The sequence below is a fragment of the Balaenoptera physalus genome, assembly GCF_965194825.1.
Source record: "Balaenoptera physalus genome assembly, chromosome: 20".
Taxonomy (NCBI): Eukaryota; Metazoa; Chordata; class Mammalia; order Artiodactyla; family Balaenopteridae; genus Balaenoptera; species Balaenoptera physalus.
In genome coordinates, this window is record NC_138901.1 from 38,627,856 (window position 1) to 38,653,166 (window position 25,311).

General features: G+C 50.9%; 2 protein-coding genes across 8 annotated transcripts in view; both read right to left on the reverse strand.

The window, feature by feature from the left end:
- Positions 1 to 2,956: 2,956 nt before the first annotated feature.
- MRPS23 (mitochondrial ribosomal protein S23) lies at positions 2,957 to 8,621 on the reverse strand. 2 transcript variants are annotated; one of them, XM_082440155.1, is made up of 5 exons: positions 8,344 to 8,621; positions 7,414 to 7,584; positions 5,226 to 5,303; positions 4,785 to 4,911; positions 2,957 to 4,423 (listed from the first exon to the last, which is right to left on the reverse strand). In XM_082440155.1, the coding sequence occupies exons 1-5, from the start codon at positions 8,604 to 8,606 to the stop codon at positions 4,274 to 4,276; spliced, it is 789 nt and encodes a 262-aa protein (XP_082296281.1). In that variant the 5' UTR covers positions 8,607 to 8,621; the 3' UTR covers positions 2,957 to 4,273. The 2 variants fall into 2 exon arrangements, with proteins under 2 accessions (XP_082296281.1, XP_082296282.1); XM_082440156.1 differs by having other exon boundaries at positions 8,403 to 8,567.
- A 9,263-nt stretch (positions 8,622 to 17,884) lies between these two features.
- CUEDC1 (CUE domain containing 1) overlaps positions 17,885 to 25,311 on the reverse strand; it is a 75,020-nt gene continuing 67,593 nt past the window's right edge. For 3 of the 6 annotated variants that reach the window (XM_082440076.1, XM_082440077.1, XM_082440078.1), the window contains 6 exons: positions 24,651 to 24,722; positions 23,714 to 23,807; positions 22,564 to 22,622; positions 21,808 to 21,977; positions 21,653 to 21,723; positions 17,885 to 19,441 (listed from right to left, as the gene is read on the reverse strand). In XM_082440076.1, coding sequence (XP_082296202.1) covers positions 21,670 to 21,723; positions 21,808 to 21,977; positions 22,564 to 22,622; positions 23,714 to 23,807; positions 24,651 to 24,722 — 449 coding nt within the window. In that variant the 3' untranslated portion in view covers positions 17,885 to 19,441; positions 21,653 to 21,669. Of the gene's footprint in view, positions 19,442 to 21,652; positions 21,724 to 21,807; positions 21,978 to 22,563; positions 22,623 to 23,713; positions 23,808 to 24,531; positions 24,582 to 24,650; positions 24,723 to 25,311 lie in introns of those variants that run through there. The other 3 variants (XM_082440079.1, XM_082440080.1, XM_082440081.1) reach the window with 3 other exon arrangements.

Consider the following 25,311-nt stretch of genomic DNA (forward strand, 5'->3'; position numbering starts at 1 on the left):
GTTCCTAGCTCCACAGTGCCAGCCTGCTTCCATTATCAGAGCCACACCATGTCACATGCCCCAGGTCCCAGGTAGTCAGGGAAACAGACAGCCTGGTTCTGAGCAAGGCTTGGTCAGAGCTGAGAGCCTAGAAGGATGGGTAAGGCTAGCGTGCCTCATCTGGATGCCCAAGAACAGAGGCAGGCACCAGTGCTAGCCTCAGAGAAAATCTTATCATCCCACCTGAATGACTTTATTTAAAAAAAGACTCTGTTGAATGTTTTCAAGTAGCAAGCCATCATTGATTTAGGGGGAAGGGTATCATTCTAACAAAATCAGGAATCCTTTGGAGGCACAGGTTTTCTGTAATACTACTTTCACTATCAGGAAAACAGGACATTAAATATTATATAGACAGTCCCCGACTTAACGATGGTTTGACTAACGATTTTTAGACTTTACAATGGTGCGAAAATACTCATTCAGTGGACACCGCACTTTGATTTTGGAATTTTGATCTTCTCCCAACCTAGCAATATGCACTGTGATACTCTTTTGTGATGCTGGGCAGGGCAGCTCCCAGTCAACCATGAAATCACGAGGGTAAACAACTGATACACTGACGACCATTCCGTCTTTCACTTTCAGTACAGTACTCAACAAATTACATGAGATATTTGACACTTTATATAAAAATAGGCTTTGTGCTAGATGATTTTGCCCAAGTGTAGGCTAATGGAAGTGTTCTGAGCATGTTTAAGGTAGGTTGGGCTAAGCTCTTATGTTCAGTAGCTTAAGTGTATTAAATGCATTTTTAACTTATGATATTTTCAACTTATGATGTGTTTCTTGGGACTTAACCCCATCGTAAGTTGAGGAAGACTACACAAAATTACAAAAAGACTTGTGCTTGCCTTTTAAGGACACACAATCAAGGATCGGTTCTACCCAACAAGAGCAAAAGGAGAACTCTGTAAAACCTGGTGATTCTGGGACCACTTAAACAAGCCTCTCTATTTAAATGATGGATGATGCAGAACCTGTTTCATCTGCTGACTTTCTTGTTCCCCCGTCCTGGCTCAGTCCCCACACCCTGTGTCTCTCTACCCTCCCCCTGGAGAGCTCGTTCATTCTCCTGGCTCCAACCCTTACCTGTGCTAAGGTTTCCTCCGCATCTCCCAGACACCCAACCCATCTCTGTCTGCCACTTGAACATTGACCCATGACCTCTAACTCAGTACGTTGAGAACTGAAGTTCTCTTCCCCACCTTGCTGTCTGTTAGTGATATTGTTATTCTTCTGGTCACTCAGGTTTGCAAACTTGAAATCCCTGCCTTCAAGTGGGATGGCTACAGAGACCAAAGTCTTTCTGACATGTCTCTTCTTCCCTCCCTCCCTGCCCACTCCCCCAACCCTATTCTTTATGTCACATCTGGGTGAACCTTCCTCTGACCTGACAGTTTTCACTATGCGTTACTTCCTTGCTCAAACTTCCTTATACCCACTCAAGTCCTCTGTGTAGTTATCGAGGCCACCATGATCCGATCCCATCCTATCTGCTCAAACCTGTTTTCCACTGCTCCTCAAGAGACTAATAAAGGCACCTGTCACACATGCTACGAGTGAGTTTTGCATTCATTATCTCAAGTAATTCTCACAGTACTAACTGGAAGCCAAAGAGGCAAACGTCATCCCTATTTTGTAGTCAGAGAGACAGTGACAGGCACAAGGTCACACCAGTAAAAACTGGAACAATCAGAACTAGAACCCAGACCTTCAGACTTGTCTGGTGCAAACTTCACTGTCACCTGGTCACATGCCTTCCTCGGCTTCAGCTCAGCAAACCCACGTGGAGGGTCTACTCCTGGTTTAATGATTTAGTGCATACAAATAAGAATTTCTGCTGTTGTTCACACTCTCAACAGGGAGAGGATAGTTACCTCTGGCTTGGAAGACCAGGGTCAACCAGGCAGGAGTACAAATAGTGGACCCAGGGTGCCGACTGCAGTGAGCGCAGCCTGCAAGTGTCTCGACAGGGACTTGAGACTCAATTTGGATGCTGGTAAATCTTGGCGAGCAGAGATCGCTTTTGAAAGGGCTGTGAAGGTATGGTTTCTAAAGACTGTGGTGGCAGGGAGGTGCTCCGGGCAAAAGAAACAGCACGCACACTTCACGTCCCACCTGCCCTTCAAGGCTCTCCAGGCAGTGGTCCTAGACTAGTCCAAGGCTGATCCCTCTTCCCGACTCTCTACACTTCCTCCGTAATATAAAAGAATTCCTGTTCATCTTGTTTTGAAAGTCACTCTTATCTTCCCAACTAGATTTTAAGCTCCTTAAAGCCAAGAATGAGGTCACACCTCCATTCTCTCCAAACACTAGAGGGACCTGGTGATGGCTTTTGCCCACACTGACCATGGGAAGAGTTCTGAATTCCCCAAGGAAGCTTCACACCTTTGACAATGTTTTATTTTTTTCTTTTTAAAGATTTCCCATCCTGGCTTTCTCAGAAGCCTAGACGTTGGTCACCCACCGCCCTAGCAGCTGCCAGTGGGGAGGGGGGTGGCTGTTCAGGGATCCTTCTATTTGGGGTGCTGGGGCTCCTGGGTTCTCTCTCTGGCTCGGGGTTGGGGACAGGGAAGGCGGGAGCACGCAGACCTCTCCTCGTATCGTGCAGCCCAACCCGGCTGTGTGTGAACTGGCACCTGCCGCCCAGCCGCTCACAATGACGTTCCCTTTGACTATGTTTTGATCACTGAGGTTCAACCTCAAGGTTTGCTATGCGTCCATACGAAGAATCTCTGAGACTAAGTGGAAAACAAGGTACAGAACAGTATATATTGTGTCCCCCTGTACACACTCAAAATTATTTCTGGAAAGAAAGGTGATAGTGGTGGCCCCAGGGAAGGGAAAATGGGAGGGCCAGGGGACAGGAGTGGTAAGGAGATTGACTTTTCACCTTCAAATTCTGAACCATGAGCATGTATAACTTTTTAATTATGCAACAAATAATTTTTTTAAACGTTTTCATTACTCTGACAAAGAAACCACCTTTTAAATCCCAGAAAGATGAGGTTTCTGAGAATGAGGGAGCCACGATCGTTCCTCTGAGACAGAGCCAACCCCTCCACCTGCCGAAGTCTTCCTCCCAAGGCCAGGCCCAGTATCCGGCACCCAGTGGTTGCCTAATGTCGAATGGATGTAATTTACTTCCCCATCTAAATGTAAAGCATTCCCTAAACAAGAGGAATTGTACAACAGTGACAAAGGTGGGGGGAGAAGCAGCATCGCTGAGAATGGCTTCTGCCTCAGGTACTCACTGGCCTTCCATTACCTGAGCACCATGTGCAAGGTGTACAGTCTGCGGGGCGTGGGCCCCGCCCTTGACATGCCAGGAGACAGAAGAGACTGCACACAGGAACAGGGGGGGAAAGCTACACAAGTTTTAAAGTAAGAAGTTTCTGGAGCAGCAAATTACTGATAGCTGAAAACTAATAGCTGAAGGGTGTTTTATTTATTCAGTAAAAGATAAGGAAATGAAGAAAGCAGGAGAGTCGGTAAAAACTCGTAAGCACACCGACACCAGGGAGGAAGGGGGATGCCGGTGAAGAGCGTCATCCCTCTTGGCAACCCAGTTACCTACAGAGAAGTCATCTGACTTCAGTCTTCAGCGGGATGTAATCATTCATTCGCTCAACAAATCTTTCCTGAGCAGCCTACTACCTGCAGGTCTATGCTAACCATCTCCAGCGCTCAATCCATGAGATTAAAGTCATAGTTTTGGCCTTGGTCCATCATCAATGATAGGTCCTCATGCTTACTGCAAAGCACAAGTCAGCCTGGCCTCTCAAGCAAAAAGTACAAAGATTAGCTGCAGACACAGTTGGCCAGGGAACCACACCTGATGTGCAAGTAAAAGTCTGATGGATGAAGAGAAGAGAAACATACCAGAGAATCAAATGTGAACACAAAACTCCAAGCAAACCTACTCAGAATGAGTCCCATTCAAACAATACTTACAAAGGTTTCCTCATGCTATTTACAATTTTAAAGTAAATTTACTTTATAAGCACCAAGGAATTCTTTGTTTAATACCGCCCTAACATAAAAGTTCACCTAACTGCTTCTTCAAACCATGATACAGAGCTTTATGACAACCTAGAAGTGGGAACCAAAAGAAGGTAAACATGATGCCTTAGAGATCAAGAAACATTTACACAGTTCAACTGTTAAAAATAGTACAACATTCATGTAGTGAATCCAGTTTGGATGTCAGTATACACAGCATACAAGTTCTTCAGGGAGGTGAGAGGCCTGTCAACTGTTCTCCAGGTGCCCCCAAATGCTGGGCCTGTGGATCTTCTTTCAGAGACTGGTTCTCCAATGCAGTCTGGGGCTCGACACCCATGGGTTCAGATTTCCAGGAAATGTGACTACCATCCTGTTGCTTAAAAGACCAGATATAAGTACGTCACACAGATGTTATGACTTTCACTCAATTAATCAGCTGAAGCTATATGACTAGCACATTCTATCACTGACTCAAAAATCTAACATTAATATCTCAGGTCAAATTTGATTACAACAAATAATAAACATGATAAAAGTCTCTACAGAACCACGATTTTAAAAGCCCTCATGACGACTCACTTGTTCCAAGCAGCAGTCCTTACCACAAAATTCTAGTCTATTCAATCTAACAGTATTTGACCTGGAGCCACGGTTGGGGAAAGAAAACCTAGCCTTCCTTTAACCTCTGACAAACAGACAACCAATCCTAGTAACAGTTTTGCTAATAAAATACTCACAGTCCTTGCTTCTCCTACTCGTCTTAAAATGACACCTTCTGCCAATAAAGCCTTCCCTGCCTCCACAAATAACTTCTCTTCATCTGTTTCTCCAAGTTTCTGTAGCTCAATGTACTTCTCCACAAACCTAGAATTCCAAGCAGTCACATCTTCAGTCTGTATATTGAGAGTTGTCAAGACATGCTATTACACAGTCCCAAGTATTCCCTTAAGAGAACTTCCTGGGGAGTCTAGGATTGACTCGTACACACTGCTCTATTTAAAACAGATAACCAACAAGGACCTATGTTTTAAAAAAAGAAAAAAGAGTTAATTAAAAAAAAAAGAGAGATCTTCCTATAGGAACATCTTTTTCCTCGAGTGGAATGCAACAAAACTCCTCAAATTGACAATTAAATCCTAAAAAAAGAAAGGTAACCAAAGACTTGTGGAATGGCTTACCGTTGACAGGTAGACTTGAAGTTTGGATTGAACAGATCAAAAGCTTTTTGACCAGATCCATAGGTTGAATAAAATTTCCTAGAAAGTACAAAACAACACCATATAAATCTCCAGTTATAGATCATGGCCAAGAATGGAGGGAAGAATAACTGCTGGGCCCTGAGTAACTGAGTATAACATGACCTACAGACCTTTTTTGTTCATTGTAAATAAGCAATGCATGCACATGGTAAATACATCAAATGTTACAGAAAGGTATCCAGTGAAAAGTAACACTCCTCCTCACCTCTGTACCCTAAACTCCCAGTTCCCCTCCCCTTAAGCAACACTAACCCGCTTCTTGTGTATCCACCCAGGAATGTTCTATCACTATATAACCAAACACACATCTATCATTCCCTGTCCCCAGCCACACTGTTTAACCCCAAGGATAGCAAACACATCTTGCCTTTTTACTTAATATTTCTCAGAGATCATTTCAAATCAGGGCACGTAGATTGTTTCTAGTCCTTTGCTACTTTAAACAGTGTTGCAATGATTACCTTTATCTATATTTCTTAGTGTACCGTGCAAATAAGCCTGTGGAATAATTTCATAAAAATGGCATTGCTGGGTCAAGGTATGTGCCTTTGTAATTTGGCCTTGCAAATTGCCAGAATGCTTGCCAAAGGGGCTGTGCCAACTTACACCTACACTGGGAAGGCAGGAGACCGCCTATTTCTCCATACCCGCACCTAATTACATCTTTCGACTTTTTGATCTTTGTCCATTTGACAGGTGAAATATTATAATTCACTGTAGTTTTGCTTTTCTTATGAAACAGGTTGAACATCTTTTCATGTTTAAAAGCAAATGAATTTCCTTTTCTGTGACCTGTCCACGTTCTTTGCCTATTTTTCCTTTTGGTCTTTCTCTTATTGACTCATAAGCAAACTTTATAGCAATATAAACAGGAAATTAGCCCTCTGTCATACATGTTGCAAAATTTTTTCCCAGTATGTCACCTGGCTTTTGATTTTGCTTATGGTAGTTTTTGTGTGCAGAAATTTTAATATTTTCATCTATGGCTTCTGGGTTTTTATATCATGCTTAGGTAGGCTTTTACCACTGAGATTATTTTTTAAATTATCCCATAGTTTCTGCTAGAACTTTTATGACTTTACTTTTTACATTTAGGTTTTGATAAACCTGAAATTTATTTTGTTGTTATAAGTTCTTAAAAATATCAAAAACACCAAAAAAAAAAAAAAAAAAAGGCCAAGAAGATAAAGGTTCAAAAAACTATTTAAGTATAAGGTGTTATTATTTTGGCCTTAACAGCAATAAAAGAGGAAGCAGTAAAATATTCCACATTCTCCAGTGACCATCACCCAGTTCCACTGCTACGCACACAGTAGAAGCACAAATGATTTTAATGTGTAAATGACCTTGAAAGCATCCTGACCGAGAGCATGCAATGGACCTGAGCAGAAAAGTACTGAAAAAGTATTTAATGCCCCAAAGATCTCTGAAAATTTCCAAGTACAGCCAGAACATACTTGTTCTCCTACCTCAAAGGAGTGTTCTGGGAGGGAAAAAAAAAAAAAAGATTCCTCAAGTGAAAGGTGCCTGGACCTCAATAGAGAAAATGACTTTATAAATTGTTTTCTTACATCCAGGAATAGGGGTAAGAATAAGGGATGTGTATTAATTTCAATTAGGCACAATCTCTGATCTTAACATTTAAAAAGAAACTGCACACACTCTGGATACTAAAAACTAACTGACATCCGTATTTGAGGGAAAGGGCTTTGTCAGTGAATTCCCAGTAAGTTGACCTTGAGCCTCATTGTTCTCATGACTAAAATGCAGACGAGGATACCGACCTTGCAGGGCTGAAGTAAGACCTAAATGGGATAACGTTGGTTAAGGGCTTAGCATGGTGCCAGCACCAAACAGATGTGCAGAAACAGGTAGCTATCATTGCAATGATCAGTCAGTTGCTGGGCTCCATATTCTACTTCTCTGAACTTCTGCTTCTCTCACATGGGGGAGGGGCTCTGATTCCCTAATCCGGCTAGTTAGACAAGACCGGGGCTCCACAGAGCAAGCCCAGACTCAATTCCTATTTAAGTTGCCAGACTGCTGGCTAAACCTTTCCTTCTCAAGTTCTGCAGCCTCCGGTCCACCATACGGGCCCGGCACTCACGCTCTAATCCGATCCTCGTGGTAGAAGATATCCTGGATGTGAGCTTTAGCTTTGCCGTATCGCAAGCGGGGCCTTCGGAAGACTGGCTCCCTCAGTGGGGGGAAGGCATTATATATGTCAAACCAGAGGGGCTTCTCCTTCAACACACCAGCCCGAATCAGGTCCCGCGTCCTGAAGGAAGGGTAAAGAACGAAGGTCAGAGGGCTTCCCTGGTGGCACAGTGGTTAAGAATCCGCCTGCCAATGAAGGAGACACCCGTTCGAGCCCTGGTCCGGGAAGATCCCACATGCCACGGAGCAACTAAGCCCGTGTGCCACAACTACTGAGCCCACGTGCCACACTACTGAAGCCCGGGCGCCTAGAGCCCGTGCTCCGCCAACAAGAGAAGCCACCGCAATGAGAAGCCCGCACACCACAACGAAGAATAGCCCCCGCTCGCCGCAACTAGAAAAAAACCAGCGCACAGCAAGAAGACCCACTGCAGCCAAAAATAAATTAATTAATTAATTTTTAAAAAAGAACCAAGGTCAGTCAGAGAATCAGTGTAGCCGCAGCCTGGGACACCGGCGGGGTCACAGAGTCCGGAAGACAACAGGAAGGAGGGCAGAGCAGGAGGTCCCCTACCTACAGGTAAGATGTTTCCAGCATTCCAAACCAACCTAACAGTGCTCGGGAGTTAATCCTTCCACCTTCTTATGTGCGTCCCACCCCCCTCGCCCCATCCCCGTCCCGTCAAGGAAAATGAAAAGACGGTCCCGCCAGGCCCATCAGCCCCTTCCTCCCATCCTCTTCCTAGAGACCTCCACTCGGGGAGCGGAGAGGTGCGATCTTGAACGTGAGAGCTAAGAAATTCAAGGGGTGACGCAGTCAAGCACAATTCTTCAGAAACAGGAGAGAGCACAAGAGAGGCCTGGCCGGACTCAGACCCACCCAAGAAACGGCGTAAAAAGGAGAGGCGCCCTCGGCCCACCCCGGCTCCGAGCACGCACCGCGAGAAAATGCTCCCCACGGTTTCCACGCGGCTCCCCGCCATGCCCGGCGCCTCGGATCCCGTGCGGCTCCTCGTACCGGAACCGGAAGCGCCCGCAACAGGAAAAGTGACTGTAAGTCGCGGGCCGAGCCGCGGATCTCTGGGCTACCGCCCCGGCCCCAACGGGAGGGCGGAGCCAGGCAGAAGCAAAGGATGGCCGCATCGGCACGCCATCGGCTACATGCCAGGTTCAGACAGGAGCACTCGATAGCCGAGCCTCCAGGGAGGGAGCGAGCCAAAGCCCGGCAGAAGCAATAAATGACCGATCCAGGGGAGGGGTTAATTGTGGTGGTTGCTTTACCCTTTCTAGCCTTACTGAGCCAACTCCGCCCGAGAAGACCGGGCCGTGCGGAGGGAAGATGATGGGGAGGCCTACGTCCTGGGAGAGCCAACTAGTCTAGGAATTCGTAAGGCAGAGATAAGAGGTCACCAGCTCTAGGTCCGGGCTGCCCCTAATTTTGGCTGGAGTCAAAGACTGCGCGGAAGGAAACTGAGGTCCAGGGAGGAACGTCGCCTGCCCAGGGTCACCCTAGAGCCCAAGCCTCCGTCCTCCGTCTCCTACTGTTTAGCGCTCCCCACTAAACCCTTTGGCCCTGGAGCGCCACCTGCATGCGCTCTAATAGCGATGCTGCGGGCAGCTAGTGTTTTCTCCCCGGGAGGCGTCGCTAGCTAGCTGTTCCTTAGAGCTTGAAAAGTGAAAGTGTCCGGAACAAACAAATTCCGGGAAGGAAACTCAAAAATCTGGGGAAGTATCCTCTCAGGATAACCTTTTGGCCCAACAGTCATACTTTGGGTAAAGTACCCCATAGAAATTAAAACACAATTTCATGAGGATATTTGTGCAGAGAGCGTCATTGCAGCATTGTTTGTAATGCACCCTCCCATCCATCGAATGGGAGATGGCTGGAAAATTATGCTTCATATAATCTATGGAGTCCTATGCAGCTATTGAAATGAACGAGCTAGATCCATACGTATTGACCTAGATGAATGCCCACGACTTATTGTTAAATGAAATTGCAGAGAAGCGTCTTTAATCGAAAGAAAAAAGAAATCTTTTAGACGTGTTTGTATGAGGATAGAAACTATGTGGAAAGGCACCCACGGCTGTGAACATTGATCATCTCCAGTGAGATTGCAGGAGGGGAAGGGAGAATTTTTTTTTCTTTATGTATCCCTCAGAGTTTGACCTGTGAAGAGTTTGTATTCATTTTTGAACTGTTTAATCCAGTGAAATGTTCTGAATCACATACACACACAATATCTTCCGGGAGCCCATTATCTGTGTCATCAAGAAAGAGTGTCAAGTCATCCCAGAGTCCTCCCTGCTCTCTGGGAGGCTGGTGAGGTGGAGGGGGGGATGTCTGACGAGCAGTTAACGCTTGCTTGTGTTCTCTCACCGAATCCACACACCTACCCACAACTGGCTGTTGTTATCCCCATTATAGATGAGAATGTGAGGCCACAGGGGGTTAAGTAACTTGTCTGATAGGTAACTGACAGAGCCAGGCTTCCAGCCCCACCTGGGCACTTTCTAGGACCCCACAATGCCTCCTCAGCCATGCCTCTGGCTGGAGACTGATGGGCTGAGGAAGTCAGGCAGAACTGGACCCAGGGGCAGGGGACAGGGTGATCTGAGGCCGAGGGCCGACAGGTGGGTTTCACTGCTGCCTCAGGACCCTCTGGAGCAGGGAAGAGAGAGCACAGCTCTGGCCGCTGGGGCAAGCGTGGAGTCCTAGGCAGGTCTACAAGACTTTGCTCTAGGGAGAGCAAACATACTCGCAGCTAAATATAGTCTTCCCAGGCTTCAAAACAAGTTTCTAATTCCGTCCAAGTAAGAACTAGCTGCCAGCCCAGACCACAGACACACTTCCCTTCTCCCACTCAGGCCTGCCCTGTAGGCCACTGCTGTTACCCAGTTACCGCTGCTAAAGAATTGGAAGGGCTTATTCCAAGTTCAGGGAAGGGAGCCAAAGACCCAAACGCTCGATGGGGGAGGAATTGCAAGGTGGCAGTTTTCTCTCTAGAGCTTCTTGGGGAAGTCCCTTCCTCTTCTGAGCCTTTCAAGTTTCCCCTCCAGCATCCTATTTCATGCTTCTGTGACTGAGAACGGAACGTTGGTGGGTAGTGTAAGGAACCATGGAGATGTGGGAGCAAAGATGGATTGGGAGCCCTCAACCTGCAATGGGAAGTTGCATCCCAGGGAGCATTCATTCATCACGTAGGAGGGAGCTGGGGGCCGGCAGAATGGACAGTAGAGGTTTTCTGTCTTCTCACCCAGGCCTCCCTCTCAAAGCTGCAAGAAGCTAATGCACTCATGCCATGCACCGCGCCAGGGACCTGGATTATCTCCTTCAATAGTTCAGCTACCTGAGGCCATAGATCATGTCCTGACAATCTTACAGATAAAGGAATAGAGCTTGTAAACTCTCCAGAAGGTCATATTCCTTCCACACTACCGCTTGGCCCCATTTTGTCCCACTGCATCACACTGTAGATGTGCCCACTAATCCTGTCATCTTGGGCACTTACGTAACTTTTCAAGCCTCTCTTTCCCCATGTAACATCTGGCGGTGTCTGCTCATTGTCAGAGTAAAAGCGATCATTCATGTAAAGCACGCATCACAGTGCCTATCACATAGTAAGTGCTTGTGACGGGCAAGTCTAGTGGCTGTTACAGCATCACTTCTGCTGTTGTGTCCTGTAATCCACTGATTGCCACCTGAGACTGCACCATTTTGATGATATTTCATAGATCGCCTTAATGTTTTATTTTCTTGCTAAATGATCCATTCATCCCACAAACATTTCGGCACCTACCTGACCCTGTGCTGAGTCCTGGAGAAGCTGGCTGTCCAGAGGGGGAGACAGAGAAGCAAATGCATAATTGATAAGTTCCATGCTGAATAGCTTATTGACTATTGGGTAGCTAGGGCTGCCATAACAAAATACCACAGACTGAATTCCTTAAACAACAGAAATCTATTGTCTCACAGTTCTGGAGGCTGGAAGTCAGACAGAGATCAAGGTGTTGGCAGGGCTAGTTTCTTCAGCAGCCTCTCTCCCCGGTTTGTAGATGGCTCTCTTCTCCGTGCGTCTTCACACGGTCTTCCCTCTGTGTGCGTCCATGTCCTCTTCTTATGACTCCAGTCATATTGGATTTGGGCCCAAACTAATGACCTCATTTTTACTTAAATACCTCTTTAAAGATGCTATCTCCAAACACAGTCACATCCTGAGGTACTGGGGGTTAGGACCTCAATGTATGGATTTTGGAGGGACACCATTCAGCCCACAACATTGATCAATAACAACTGGCAGTGAATAGCTTCCATTTGCCTGCCCAGAGCCACACCCACTCATTGCCCTTCTTCACCCAGCTCTGCTTCCGCCCCTCCGGAGGCTGACTTCTAGGACTGCGTCCTCCAGCCCCTTGCCCTCTGTTTCACCAATGGGAGGCATTGGCCGGGGACTGGGAAGAAGGAGGAGACAGAAGTCATTCCCACCCCTCCTCCCTATACAATCCAGGACCGTAAAGTCTTAGATCTGCAGGGCGGCCTCTTCACACCCAGCTCTCTCCCCAGGTTCCAGTCTCCTCCCTTCTCTTCAGGCCTAGAGACGGCCAACTGTGCCCCTCTGTACCACCCGTAGGGTCTAGGCCAACCCTTGCGGCTTCCCTACAGTCTGCCCACATCTTTGTAATTAGTGCCCAGGAGTCTGTCTGACAAAAAGAACAAGAGCATCTCCAATAGCAGAAGAGCTTTGGCAAGTGAACCCCCCAGCATGCTGATGAAATCATGAATACTGCTACTCGCCTTTGGCAGAGAGCCAGGACCAGAGAGCAGTTAGATGTTGCTTTAAAAGGGGAGGAAAGCAGTAATATATATTCAATCCACAGGACAGGGCCCAAGAAGAGGAAGGGCACGGAGGGGGGGGGTCTTCAAGGAAGAGGCAGGAGTGCCCCCTCTCACCTCCATGCTGTTTGTCCCCTGGCCCAGACCCTCCCTCCTTGGAGGCCCACACCTCCACTTCCTTTCAACAGTCAGTCGGGAAGGCGCTTCAGCCCCAGCACACACTCAGCCAGACTGCACGCATGTGCCCCCGGGACCTGCTCGCTCCCTCAGCTTCTCTCTCTCACTTTGCGGGCCTGCTGTTGTAACTGTCTGCTTGTCTGAGTCTGTCTAGCTGGGCCTCTTTGAGGCAGCAGCCAGGACTCTTATCTCTGCCTCCCCACACCCAGCCTGGTGCTTGGCCCAGAGCTGGCTCATAGAAAGAATTTTCTAGTTGAACAGCATGGAGAAATAAAACCAAGTTAGAGCAAATGAGGATGCAGTGACCTCAGCCCTCCTTTGCTGCCTTCCTTCCTGGAGGCCTTCCCTGGATACACCCATACGGAGAAAGCTGTGGTTGAATGGAAGCAATCCTCCACCCCATCAGGCCCCTGGTCACTTCCCGTTCTGGCTGTCCTTTGTGCCTCACTGATAGGATAGATCCCTTTTATAAACCTCTGAGCCTCAGCTTGTCTTCTGTGAAATGGGCATCATCATAGCACCCACCACATAGCCTTGTTAATACCTATAGTTAACCAGTGAGTTAACCAGTGTAGTTAGTACCAGTGGGTTAATACTTGTAGAGTGCTCAAAACTGTGCCTGGTGTATAGTAATTGCTCAATAAATAGGAGTAATGATGATAACAATTTCTGACCATTCCATGCCTAAGAGCAACAGATCACAATGTATTCAATCACACCTACAATTAAATCTCATCTAACAATTTTCAAGGATTTTCTTTCTTTCTTTCTTTCTTTCTTTTTTCAGGGATTGAACGCAGGCCCTCAGCAGCGAAAATGTGGAATCCTATCCACTGGACCACCAGGGAATTCCCTCAAGGCATTTTCATATGGCTGCCCATTCATTTCTTCAGCAAACAGCAGCCTTGCCCCCAAGGAGAATCCAGTTCAGGCAGAGGAGAGAGAAGCACTTTGTGCCTACCTGCCCTGGGTGGTCTGTATCACTGTGGCTCCTGTTGTAGCCAAGGAAACAGGAGCCAGCTAGGTCTGGCCTTTTGTTATCAGAATTAAAGTCCAGTGGGAACCACGCTGTGGAGTTTTCCCAGCAGAAGATGAGACCCTTGCAGGCACACATTTCAGGGCTGGGGTAGGCCCTTCTTTTCTTGGGGGAGGCAGAGCCCTCCATCTTTAATGTGTACCTGAAGCTCATGGGGTTCTTGGAAAATGCAGATTCTGACCCAGTAGTTCTGGGGTGAGGGCTGAAACTGCATTCTAAAAAAACTTCCAGGCTGACGCCAGCACTGCTGGTCTGCAGATAGAGTAATTGACTCACCCAAGTTTGCCACGGGCTTTCCTGGTTTTAGCATTGAAAGTTCCACATCCCAGGAAACCACTCAGTCCTGGAAAACCAGAACAGTTGGTCACTGTATCCACAGACCACGCTTTGAATGGCAAGGTCAGAGCAAGGCAGGCTCGTGCTGAGTTTGTACTGAGCTTCACAACTCCTCTCTGCAGAGTCCCTGGAATAATCCTCCTGGCCTGATAAAGAACTGTGACTCTTTATAGAAATGACAGGCCAGGTAGATGCTGGTTTTGTGGGGCCTGAAGCTTATGTAATCTCAATGGCCCTTTTAAGAAAAAAGGTACAAAAATATCCTTGCTTTGCAAATTTTACCAAACAGAAGACCATGTGAACAGAGCGAACTTCCTCTGTCTGGCTTCAGGCCACACAGGTGCTCGGGTCTTCCTTCGGGGAACATGGTGTTTGGGCCTCTTGGTGACCAGCAACTGCCACTTCTGAGAGATCACCACCAGGTGGCAGTAGATCTACACAGCCCCCTTCAACACCCCAACCCGCCCCCCCTCACCCCACCATCAACTCCAGAAACTTCCAAATCTTTCTCCAGCTGGTCTAGCCAACTAATCCAATGAATATTAATCTATGCTGTGATAATGGGCAAAAGGGGTTCATGTGCGTCTCTCAGTAGCATATTTGCCATTTAATGGAAATGCTAAGAGATTGTTTTTAAAATCAGATAAAGAATGCTAATAGGTGACTTCCGGGCAAGCTGTTGAAGATGTTTTTAAGCAGGTGGACCTTTCCGTGCTCTACAAATTGCATTTATGCAGGGGTTCTAAGTCTTATCACCTGTTCCCCCCACCCCAATATATAGCTTAGTGTTTAGGCACCAGCTCTGGAGTTCGGCTGCCTGGGTTCAAATTCAGGTACTACCGCTTACTGACGGTGATACTGAGTAAGGACCTTAACATCTCTGGGCCTCAGTTTCCTGATCTGGGAAATGGGAGTATAAATACTGATTTCATATAATAGTTGTGGGATAAAATAATGTTTGTAAAGCACCCCAGAAAAGTGACTGACATACAGTAAGCACTGGTAAGCAGCTCTCAGCGTCATCGTCCCACACCTTACCTGCCTGCTTCAAACCAAGCTCTCCTGTGTTTCCTCCAACCTCAACCCCTTACCAGTTGCTTCAGGAGAACAGAGGGAGGGTTGAGACCCCAACATGGTAATAACCAGGCCAGTTCTTCTGGGCACAGCATTCCCCAGACCCATGAGCTCCTCTCAAGCTGGGACTGAGCCCTGAGGTCACCAAAGCATACAAAGGGGGAGGGGCATTGGCTGGACCAGACTTCAGTTAGCCCAGCTCAGCATTTTTGCAGAAGATAAATCTGCAAGTATCACCTTGTGGATACCAAGAGCCCAGGACTTGCAGATGAGCATGGTGTGAGGGTGGGTGGCTGAGGCAGTCACCTGACTCAGCCCGACTCCCTCCTGGGTCCTCTACACACTGTTCAACTGGGAGGGACTCATCATGGAGCAGGGGCTTCATCTGCTGCACTCCCGTTGGACCTGGTAAGCTTTCTTTGCCTTCTTTCCCCACACCCACCTCTCTGGTTCCAGTCACCTTCAGCCTCATCTACACTAATAGGCATAATAGTGAGTGGTGCTCAAACTTTGCCACATATTAGAATCACCTGAGGAGCTTTTAATAAATTTTATTTATTTATGTATATATGTATGTATGTATTGGCTGCGTCGGGTCTTCCTTGCTGCGCGCGGGCTTTCTCTAGTTGCGGCGAGCGGGGGCTACTCTTCGTTGTGGTGCGCAGGCTTCTCATTGCGGTGGCTTCTTTTGTTGCGGAGCACGCGCTCTAGACGCACAGGCTTCAGTAGTTGTGGCGCGTGGGCTCAGTAGTTGTGGCTCGTGGGCTCTAGAGTGCAGGCTCAGTAGTTGTGGCGCATGGGCTTAGTTGCTCCACGGCATGTGGGATCTTCCCAGACCAGGGCTCGAACCCGTGTCTCCTGCATTGGCAGGTGGATTCTTAACCACTGCGCCATCAGGGAAGCCCACCTGAGGAGCTTTTACAATCTGATTCCCAGGCTAAATCCCAAATCAATTAAACCAGAATCTCTGGGAATGCGACCCAAGCATCAGAGATGATTCCAGTGTGCAGCAAGTTTGAGAACCTGTGTTTCTCAAGCCTTATTGTGCATACAAGACAACTGAAGAGTTTTTCAAAATGCACATTCTGGTTCAGTAGGTCTGGAGCAGAGCCGGAAATTCTGTTTCTAACAAGCTCCCGGATGATATAGATGCTGCTGGTCCGCAGACCAAACTTTGAGTAGCAAGGTAGTAGAACTGTGGTTCTCAAACGTATCAGAATCATCTGGAAGGCTTGTTCAAATACACCCCAGGTTCGGATTCAGGAGGTCTGGAGTAGGGCCTGGTAACATGCATTTCTAATAAGCTCACGAGCGATGCCAATGCTGCTGGTCCCTAGAGCACACTTTGAGCAGCAGGGATATAGAGGATGGAGCACAGGTTTTGAAGTCAGGCAGCCCTGGCCCCTTTTCTGACTTCACACCTTGCTAGCTGTTAGGTAAGTTACTTAACCTTTCTGAACTGTCATTTCATCACCTGTAAAGTGGCCATTATTGGGCAAGATTAATTGGGCTAATATGAGACACCTAACAGACTGCTTAGTGTATTGGTCCTCAAACTTGATTGCAAACTTGAGCGTGAACTTGAATTACCTGAGGCGCTTTCAAAGAAACCAACCTATAACTGCTGATTAAATTGGTGTAGGGTACTGAGCATCAAGACTTTTAAAACTACTCTGGTCATTCTACTCTGCAGCCAGTACTAGGTACTGACCTAGCACCATGGCTCCCGAACTTCAGTGCATAGCAGAAGCACAGACTGCTGGGCTGCACCCCCAGAGTTTCTGACTCAGTTTGGGGTGGGGTTGAGAATTGGCATTTCTAACAAGGTCCCAGGTGCTGGTGCTATGCTGGCGGTGGGGGGATTTACACTGATCAACAGCTATCAGTAAAGAATGCACAGAGCAGGGGTGAGAGGATAATCTTGGGTTGCTGAGGTCCAAACACCAGGTCTGGAGCATCACCAGATGTCCAGGTACGTCAGTTTACAAGCCCACCTCCGTCTGCCTGGGCTGGGGGCAGGGCAGGGGTGGGGGCAGAACATTTTTGTAGAGGAGGCAGGAAGAACCTGCATTGTTTATCCAGAAGGAGAAAGGCCACTGAACTCAAACATAGCATGGGGAGCGGGGGGACTTCCCTGGCGGTCCAGTGGCTAAGACTCCATGCTCCCTTTGCAAGGGGCCCAGCTTTGATCCCTGGTCAGGGAACTAGATCCCACATGCTGCAACCAAGAGTTCACATGCCGCAACTAAAGATCCCTCATGCCACCACAAAGATCCCGCGTGCCGTGACTAAGACCTGGTGCAGCCAAATAAATGATAAAATAAATAAATAAATATTCAAAACAAAAACAAAAAAACATGGCATCAGGGGAAGAGCAGTGACTTGGCCTGGGTGACTTGGAGCCCAGAAACAAGTTGTGTGGGTTGAAGCCACAAGGAGGCCCACAGCTCAACACCAGGAAGAACTTTTTAACCTTGAAAACCGCCCTGTCTGAAAAGGGCACCAGCCTCCTCCTTTGGCAGTGAGCTCCCTGGCGCGGGAGGTAGTTCACCGAAGCCTGGGAGTAGGGAAAGCGAGAGAGGTTTGAACTGGAAGATGTCTGCGGGCCCTTTGAAGCCTGAGACTACACCTCCCCGCAGCTCCAGGCGAGACATTATTCCGGCAGCTTTCTGTTTATTTAGGAAGGTGACCGGCTGGAGCTCTCGCAACAGACTGGCATTTCCCTGGCCTGTCAGCAAGCGGTTTACTTTCCCAGGCAAACAGGAAGGCGGGCAGCGCCAGCAGGTGGGCGAGGCTGCGGTGCGGCACAGGTGCCACCTGAGGGGCGCTGCGGGGATGCTGAGCCCCGGGGCCCCGCGTGCACGGCGGCTGGGCCAGGCAGGCGGCCCGCGGGCGCGGGGTGCCGGGGGGAGGGGGAGGGGGAGGAGAAGAGGAGGGTCAGCCCACGCGCCGCCACGTCAGAGCACCAAGAGAACACCAAGTCTTTATTACACGAATTCCTATGAAACTGCTCCAAGAAAAAACCCACACGTAGGAGAAAAAACAAAAACAAGAAAACTGACAAAGCCACACACACAGACGGGGGGGTGGGGTGGGGGGCGACTGGCGCTCCCCCTCTGCTGTGCCCGGTCATCAGGGGCCCTTGCGGGGCGGTGGGGATGGGAGGGCGGCAGCACTTCCGCACTCGCTCGGGATGCTGAGCCCGGCCAGGGTCCCGCCTCCGGCACCTCGGGGAGCCCGCCACGCCCTCATTATCTCGAGGTAGCCCGCCAGGCTTGGCGCCTGCTCCCCACCGCCCCACCGCTGTGCCGGCTCCCCGCTCGGGCCCTAGCCTCGCGCCTGCCCTGGCTCGCCGGTTCTCCCGAGGTCGGCTCCTTCCCATCTCCAGCTGGGCCACAGAAGCGGGGCTGCCCCTCCCTTCCTCCCTCCCTCCCTCCCGTTGGCAGTGGTTGGTGCCAGGTCAGGTTCGTAGGACCCTTGTTTTCCTCCTGGCCATTTGCCTTCTCACTCTTGGCAAGGGGCACCCAGCAAGCCCTTCTGCCCCAGGGGCTCTGGCCCGGCTGGCAGCCTCTCCTTCTTGCCCCTCAGTCCTGCACCTGCTCAGGGTTACTAAAGAACTGGCCGCTGCCCACCCTTAATGACAGCAGAACTTCTAGGCCAGCTGGGGAGTCAGAGCCCCTGGAGCCCCCAGTGTCGTGGGACTACAGGATCCCATCCAGAACTGACTTTTGTCTTCTGTCAGAGTAAAGACTACCCCTGCCTAGCTAGAATCCGCCAGCTCCGGGGTGGCCAGCCTCCCCATCCCTGCTGGGGGCCCTTGCCAGCCCCTAACAGAGGCAGCCCGAGGGGCCCAGGCAGGGTACTCAGCAGATACCTCTCTGCCATGGCCCATCACTCCTCAGAGCGGGCCCGAGTGACTGCCCAGGGCTCTCTCACCCAGAGCTCCGTGCAGGGGTGTGCCAAGGACCAGCACCCCTGGGGAAAGACTGAGATGCAGAAGGCCATGGGAATAAAGGACCCTAGGTGCCCAGAAGGGAGCTGGGGATGGGGGTAGGGGATCAGGCAGTGTCTGTGGCCCGACAGGAGAGACCAGGGCAAGACGGGGGCAGGGGCTCCACCTTCAGGCCAACGAGCCTCTGGTAGGATCACCCTCCCCTTTTGGCTACTCCAACGTTTGACAGTTTTCTGGGTGTTTTTTTTTTTTTTTTTAAGAAGAGGGGTTAGATCCTACATTTCCACTCGTTCCCCATAGAACAGCCTGGCTACAAAAGGGACTGTGGTTGGCTGTTGCCTCCACCCTCAGGCCCTTCCTCCAATGACAGCATGCAACTCCGAAGTTCTAAGTCCCTTGGGAAGTGGCAGTGGCAGTGGCTGGGCTGGACTGTGGCCGGAGAACCACTGGGCCTCAGAACTCAAGCACCATCCGTCCGGCTGCAGCTGGGCTCTTCGGCGGAGGGCCGGTTTGCTCTCTGGCTGCCTCTGGCGGGTCAGATGGTCTCCGGCGAGGAGAAACTGCTGCATCTGGCAGGAAAAAGGGATGGGAGAAGTCTTTTTCAGTGGAGCCCAGGGGTTTTTCCTCACCACTGGTTCCTGGAGAGATGGTTCTGGGCAGAAGCTTCTGAAGACAGGAGGCTTCTCCTTCCCCCAGGAACTCTATGTCAGCCTTGGAACTCTGCCTGCGGTCACACCCACCAATCCAAGCTCCTAGAAACATTCCAACTTGCAAAACACCAGGGACTGTGGCAGCTAGAGATGGAGTGGGGGGGCGGGGTGAAGCAGCTGTCTGTGAAGGGCTGAGAGGTGTGCCTGGGTGCCTGGCCTATTCTGTGATACAGCGGTAGCCCAGCTGAGCTACACCAAGGGCACCTGTAGGGGCAGAAAAGTAAAATGGGATCAGAATTTGGTGGGATCCCCACACCAAGCTGAGGAGTCTTCACTTGGAAGACCCATTCAGAGAGCAAGGGAGAAATGGAACTAAAGTGGTGTCCTGGTGATGGGTGAACAGAGCAGGGGCAGTGAAGAGACCAGCAGCTGTTAACCAGGTGATGAGAGTCTGCCAGGGGAGTGATGCAAGGAATAAGGAAGAGAAATGAACGGGGGACATCAGAAGTGGGACTGTCTAGCTTTCAGTGAGTTGACAGCCAGGGCTAGAAAGACCATCGTGGGCACAGCTGGGGCTATGGAGTGGATCTGGAGAACTAAGATGGAGATTCAGATTTGGGAGCCAACTGTGCATAAGTATTGCTGATGCTGTAAGAGAAGCTGGTGGCACCGCTAGGGAGAGGGAGTAAGGAGGCTTTAGAGAGGGTCAAGCCCAGAGCTACAGGGAGAGCGGGGATTGAGGGAGTGGAAGGAGCAACGGGAACCCAAAAGCGCACAGAGAATCCACGGCAGAGAGAAAGGGGATCCAGGATTCCTGGGGCCACAGGAGCCAAGGGAGGGCAGTTTCAGGGGAGACGATGGGCACGGCGGCGTGCAGAGACAGCACCAGAGGATGCGGAACAGGAAAAGGCCCAGGACCTGGCAGGTGATCTTGAGTCAATCTGGGGGTGGGGGGGGGGGCGGCCAGCTGGCAATGGGTGAAGGAGGATGCACTTTTCTGCAAACTGGGTGATGATGGAAAATATTGAGGACTCTTGGTTTTTAAGATGGGACGAGGAGGATATAGACTTGAGGAAGGAGCTGGAAAGGGAAAAGCTGGAAGATTCAGGAAAGAAAGAAATGACAAGGAAGGTCCTGATAAGGGGTGGCTTTGGGCCAGCATGTTTCCCCGGGGAACAGTGGGAAGGAGGTGGCAGCGACACTGGGGAGGCGGGGGTCCTCCCCCCGGCTGGCTTTATTTCAGCATTCTGGATACCTGGGAAGCATGGGTGCAGCAACATGGGTGAGGAGAGCCTGAGAGAACAGAAGAGGTCTGGAAGGGCCTGGTGGAGGGTGGCGAGTCAACCAGAGGTGACGTGAAGGCCAGCGGCCCAGGCTGAGAGGAGAGGGCGCCTGTACTCCTCCTGGCTGTGTCCTCCCCACCCTGGTCTCTCCCCTCCACTACAGCTACCCTGAGGGTAGCAAGTATTTCTCCATAGCCTGAAACAGCCATACCTGCCACACCATGAGCTCAAGAAAGCCCTGTAGATAGCTGACCACTGGGACCAGGACAGCGGCTGGGGGCAGGGTAGGCAGGCAGCTTCCTGATGGGGGAGGGGCTGGAAGAGGGGCAGGTTCCCCTGAGCCCTGGAGGAGGTGTTGACGTTCCCTGTTTCTTCCCCAGGGATGCACAGGGAAAGAGGAGGAAAAGCAGCCTGGAGGCCCATGGCTCCAGCCAGAAACAGAGCTGTCTTGAGAGGGGCCGTTCCCTCATCTTCCCCACCACCAAAACCCAAGAGGCAATGGCAGAGTTCTGTGTGGACATGGCCGGGTGAGGCCATCTCAGTTTTTCTTAAATTGTTCTTAGTGTGCTGTGTGTATCCTGGACTCTCTTCTCAACTGTGCTGTAAACTATTCAAGGTCAAAGCTGATTTTTCTTTTCTTGTTCCTAGCATCTGGCACAGGCAGGTGTGATTATCTTTTGTCAAATGAATAAATAATGCAAAACACGAGTTCCCCCATGCACACGTCCCCCGCCATAACAACAAGGGAAAAAACCCCGGACCTGCGCCATCTAGTTGCCTGAGCCTGATGCCTCTGGACCTCGGGGAAGACAGCTGGGGTGTGGGGCAGGGCAGTCCTGCGCCTTACCTCTTACCGTCCTTCCCTTAGTGCTTCCTCCACCTTGGGCACCTCCTGTCGCCTTCCCCGGAAGTCTTCGTCTGAAAAACAGAGGAAAGCACCTCACCCTCCACCCTGCAGGGCCTCACTCAGGCACGTCCCCCAGGCTGGGCAAGACAGCTCACCCAACTCTCTCCACCCTTGTTTGCCAGGGCACACGCTGATCCCCGGGGGCGATGAGTGGGTCTGGTGAGGGGCAACTGGGCATGGTGCGGGGTTAGGACCCCTGGCTGCTGCTCTGTCTCTATCGATGAGCTCTGAGGCCTTGGACAAGTTCTTCCCTCAGTTTCCTCATCTATAAAATGAGATGGGGAAGTTGGACTGTCCAGATGACCTCCAAGGCCCTTCTAGCCCTTGTTTCTCGATGTCTCCTGACCATCAAAGGGCTCCTCTGCTCTGAGGCCTGAGGATGAGGGTTCAGCTGTGGGCCTGGGAAGGTCTGAGGCAGTGTCTGCTGGCCCACATGCCTTTGGGAGGGACTGAATGAACGCTGAAAGGCCTCTGGGCCCCAGACACTGAAACTGCCCAGCGCTTGGTTCTCAAGGGGAGGCCCTTCCATGTGGGTGGCCCTGTCTGTCCCCTCACACCCCAGAGAATATTCCCCAGAAACAGCACTCGGCACTTTGTGCTCCAGGTAAAGATTTAGGTGGAGATGTGGCTGGGCCCCTTTCAGGAGTGGAAGGGAGAGGCAATATGGACCAAGTGGGTGGGGGGACCCATTTCCTTGGGTCACCTGCCCACCAACCCTGATATGTCCCCCAGGTTGGGTGTCCCCTCCTTTACAGTCTGGGTTCGCCTGTGAAATACCCAGGCCCTCCTCTTGGAGGACCACCCATCACAGGCAACTCAGAGCCCCGACTTCCCTGCCCTCCCCGCCTCACCACAAGTGTGGCCCTCCACGTCGTCCAGGAGATTGGCTGTTGATGCCGCAGCCCCCAGTCTGCCGGGCCATTCAGGAAAACTGTCCCAGGGGTGGGTGGGCACTCCCTGTCCCTGGACTTCTACCCCCGCTCCAAGCTCAGGAGGCCTTCACCGCACCAGCCTTATACCCCCAAACTCCCCAATACCTCCCGCAGGCTCCTTTTCTTGGGGTCACCTGAGCAGCCAGGCCCTGACTCTCTCACCCGGCTCCCATCTCTAGGGACAGAGAAGGAACCTTCTCCCTGTTCTCCTTTGGCTGCTCAGCTTCTATAATAATATCCTGGGCCCTGTTTGACAAGCATGGATGGAAGTCTGGGTAAAATTGTGGAAAACCATATTTTTACTGGAGGAACTAAGAGTGAGAAGGCAGGGCCAACACATGAAATGAGGAGGTGGAAAGGTCTGTGGATCAATCCAACTTAAGAAATTAGGGATGCTTCCCTGGTGGCACAGTGGTTAAGAATCCGCCTGCCAAAGCAGGCAACACAGGTTCGGGCCCTGGTCCAGGAAGATCCCACATGCCGTGGGGCAGCTAAGCCCGTGCGCCATAACTGCTGAGCCTCCGCTCTGGAGCCCGCAAGCCACAACTACTGAAGCCCGTGCACCTAGAGCCCGTGCTCTGCAACAAGAGAAGCCACCGCAGTGAGAAGGCCGCGCACGGCAACGAAGAGTGGCCCCCGCTCTCTGCGACTAGACAAAAACCCGCGTGCAGCAACGAAGACCCAACGCAGCCAAAAATGAATAAAATAAATAAATTTATAAAAAAAAAAAAAAGAAATTAGGAAAAGGTTTGCTGATTTCCATGGAAGGACGAAGTTTTCTCTCAAGATGCAGATTACCCCAAACAAAAAGTTAAAAAGTGGTAGGACAACTTCTGAGCCTACAGGGGGCCTACACTGGCCTGTTCCCCATGCCTGGTGACGGGGGTCAACATTGGCGTCAAGAGATAGGGCAGCGCCAGGCTGGCAGCAGGGCCCACGGCAGGAGAGGGGAGAGTCACAAGGCCCGGTCCCACTCCGGGGGAGGACACAGCCTCAGGGAGTCCAGCCCAGGGTTTTCAGCACCCTTAGCATCCACCGCTGCCACCCAGTGCCAGCCTGGAAAGGATACGACTGATGCTTCAACAAGTGTTTCCTCTTTGACTTCCTCATCTTGGTCTTCTCCGAGAAGGCCCTGGCCAGTTCAAACAGCTTCCTCCGGGTGGCTAGGGGCAGAGAGACCTGTGAGCCGGCAGCCAGAGCAGCAGGTAGCTGCCCCCCAGGACTGGGGCAGGTGGGCAGGCTGGTGGGGGAGGGGAAGAGGTGACAGCAATCGCAGACCGGGGTCAGGCTGGTGCCCTGGCGGAGTGAGGCTGCCATCCCGGGTCGGCCGGCAGAGGCAGCACAGGCCACCGAGAGCCTGGCCAGGGACCGCAGCCAGCAGCTGAGATCCGGGTATTCCTCCTTCCCCAGCTGTGACAGACGGCTTCGCATCTTGGCTTTCTTCCTGCCACCTCCCCTTCTCCCCTCTCCACCTCCAGGGTTGGTTCTGGGATTTCCATGACTAATCCGAGATTTTCTCTGAAATGGAGCCTGAAAGGATGGCAGCCTCATTCATGCATGGTTGTGTGTCTGGGGGGTGGGGTGGAGGGGAAGGCGCGACCCGGATGGCAGGACTTTGTGGGAAGGGGCCACTGACCCGGTGGACCGCCCACCCACAGAACGTGGTCTTAGCTTGGGCCTCCCCACTCAGGCCCGGCCCGGCCAAGCCCCCTCAAGCCACAGAGAATGTGAATTCTAAAACGGCGGGGGGCAGAGGGGCACGGTGTCCGGCACATTATTATTTTTCTGCAGACAGATGGCTCAAGAGGATTTAAAACTTAATTTGTATCCAGACTCAGCTGCACAGGGAAGTGAGGCAGGAAAGCTGAGGGAGCCAGCCCGTGATTAAAATGTCACTTTGGTTCACCAAGAGTCAGCTGCGTTAAAATTCCGGGTGGCTCCCTCCCTCCCAGGAGGCCACAGGCCTGTGTTAGAAGAGCTGGGGAGGGGGCGTGGGCTGGACTCACATTTTCCCATGTGTTTCAACTTGTCCCTGAATAAGGCATCTTCAGACACAGCGGGGTTGTTGTCGCTGGTTCCTGGAAGGGGGAAGACACCTCTGAGGGCCAGTGGCTGCCCAAGGCCCGGGGAGGTGGGTCAGGGCTGTCCCCACAGGACAGGGGCTCAGCCCACCCTTCCACTTGAGGAAGGGAGCAAAGAGAAGGCTTCTGCCCTAACCGGGAGGGAGCTTAAAGCAAGAAGGACACCGGGGTTCAAGGAGCATTTCTTTCCCCACCCAAGCCTCACTCTCCCCTTTTCTGTAAAAAGGGTCAGTGGTCTGTTCTGTACGTGTGGAGGGCCGGCTCCCGCAGGCTCCCAACTGTCCACTCCTCTGACCACTCTGCATTCCGGGAAGGCCCTTCGGTGGCTTGAAATCAGCCATGATGGGAGTGTTTACACCGTGGAAGCTACCAGATGCTAAGCACTGGGGCTCCCCCTGCACCCCGACAGGCGGTTAAACATTCACCAGCACGTGGCCAGCCTGCCTGCATCCCAACATGGTGCGCCGAGTCTCCCGGTCCACTCAGCACCCACTTGGGTCCCTCACTGCCCTTCTAAAGCTCCCACGCTAATCCCAAGTCACCTTGCCTGCTAAGTCCCTGTGAGTCACTCTGATCCACCTCAGCG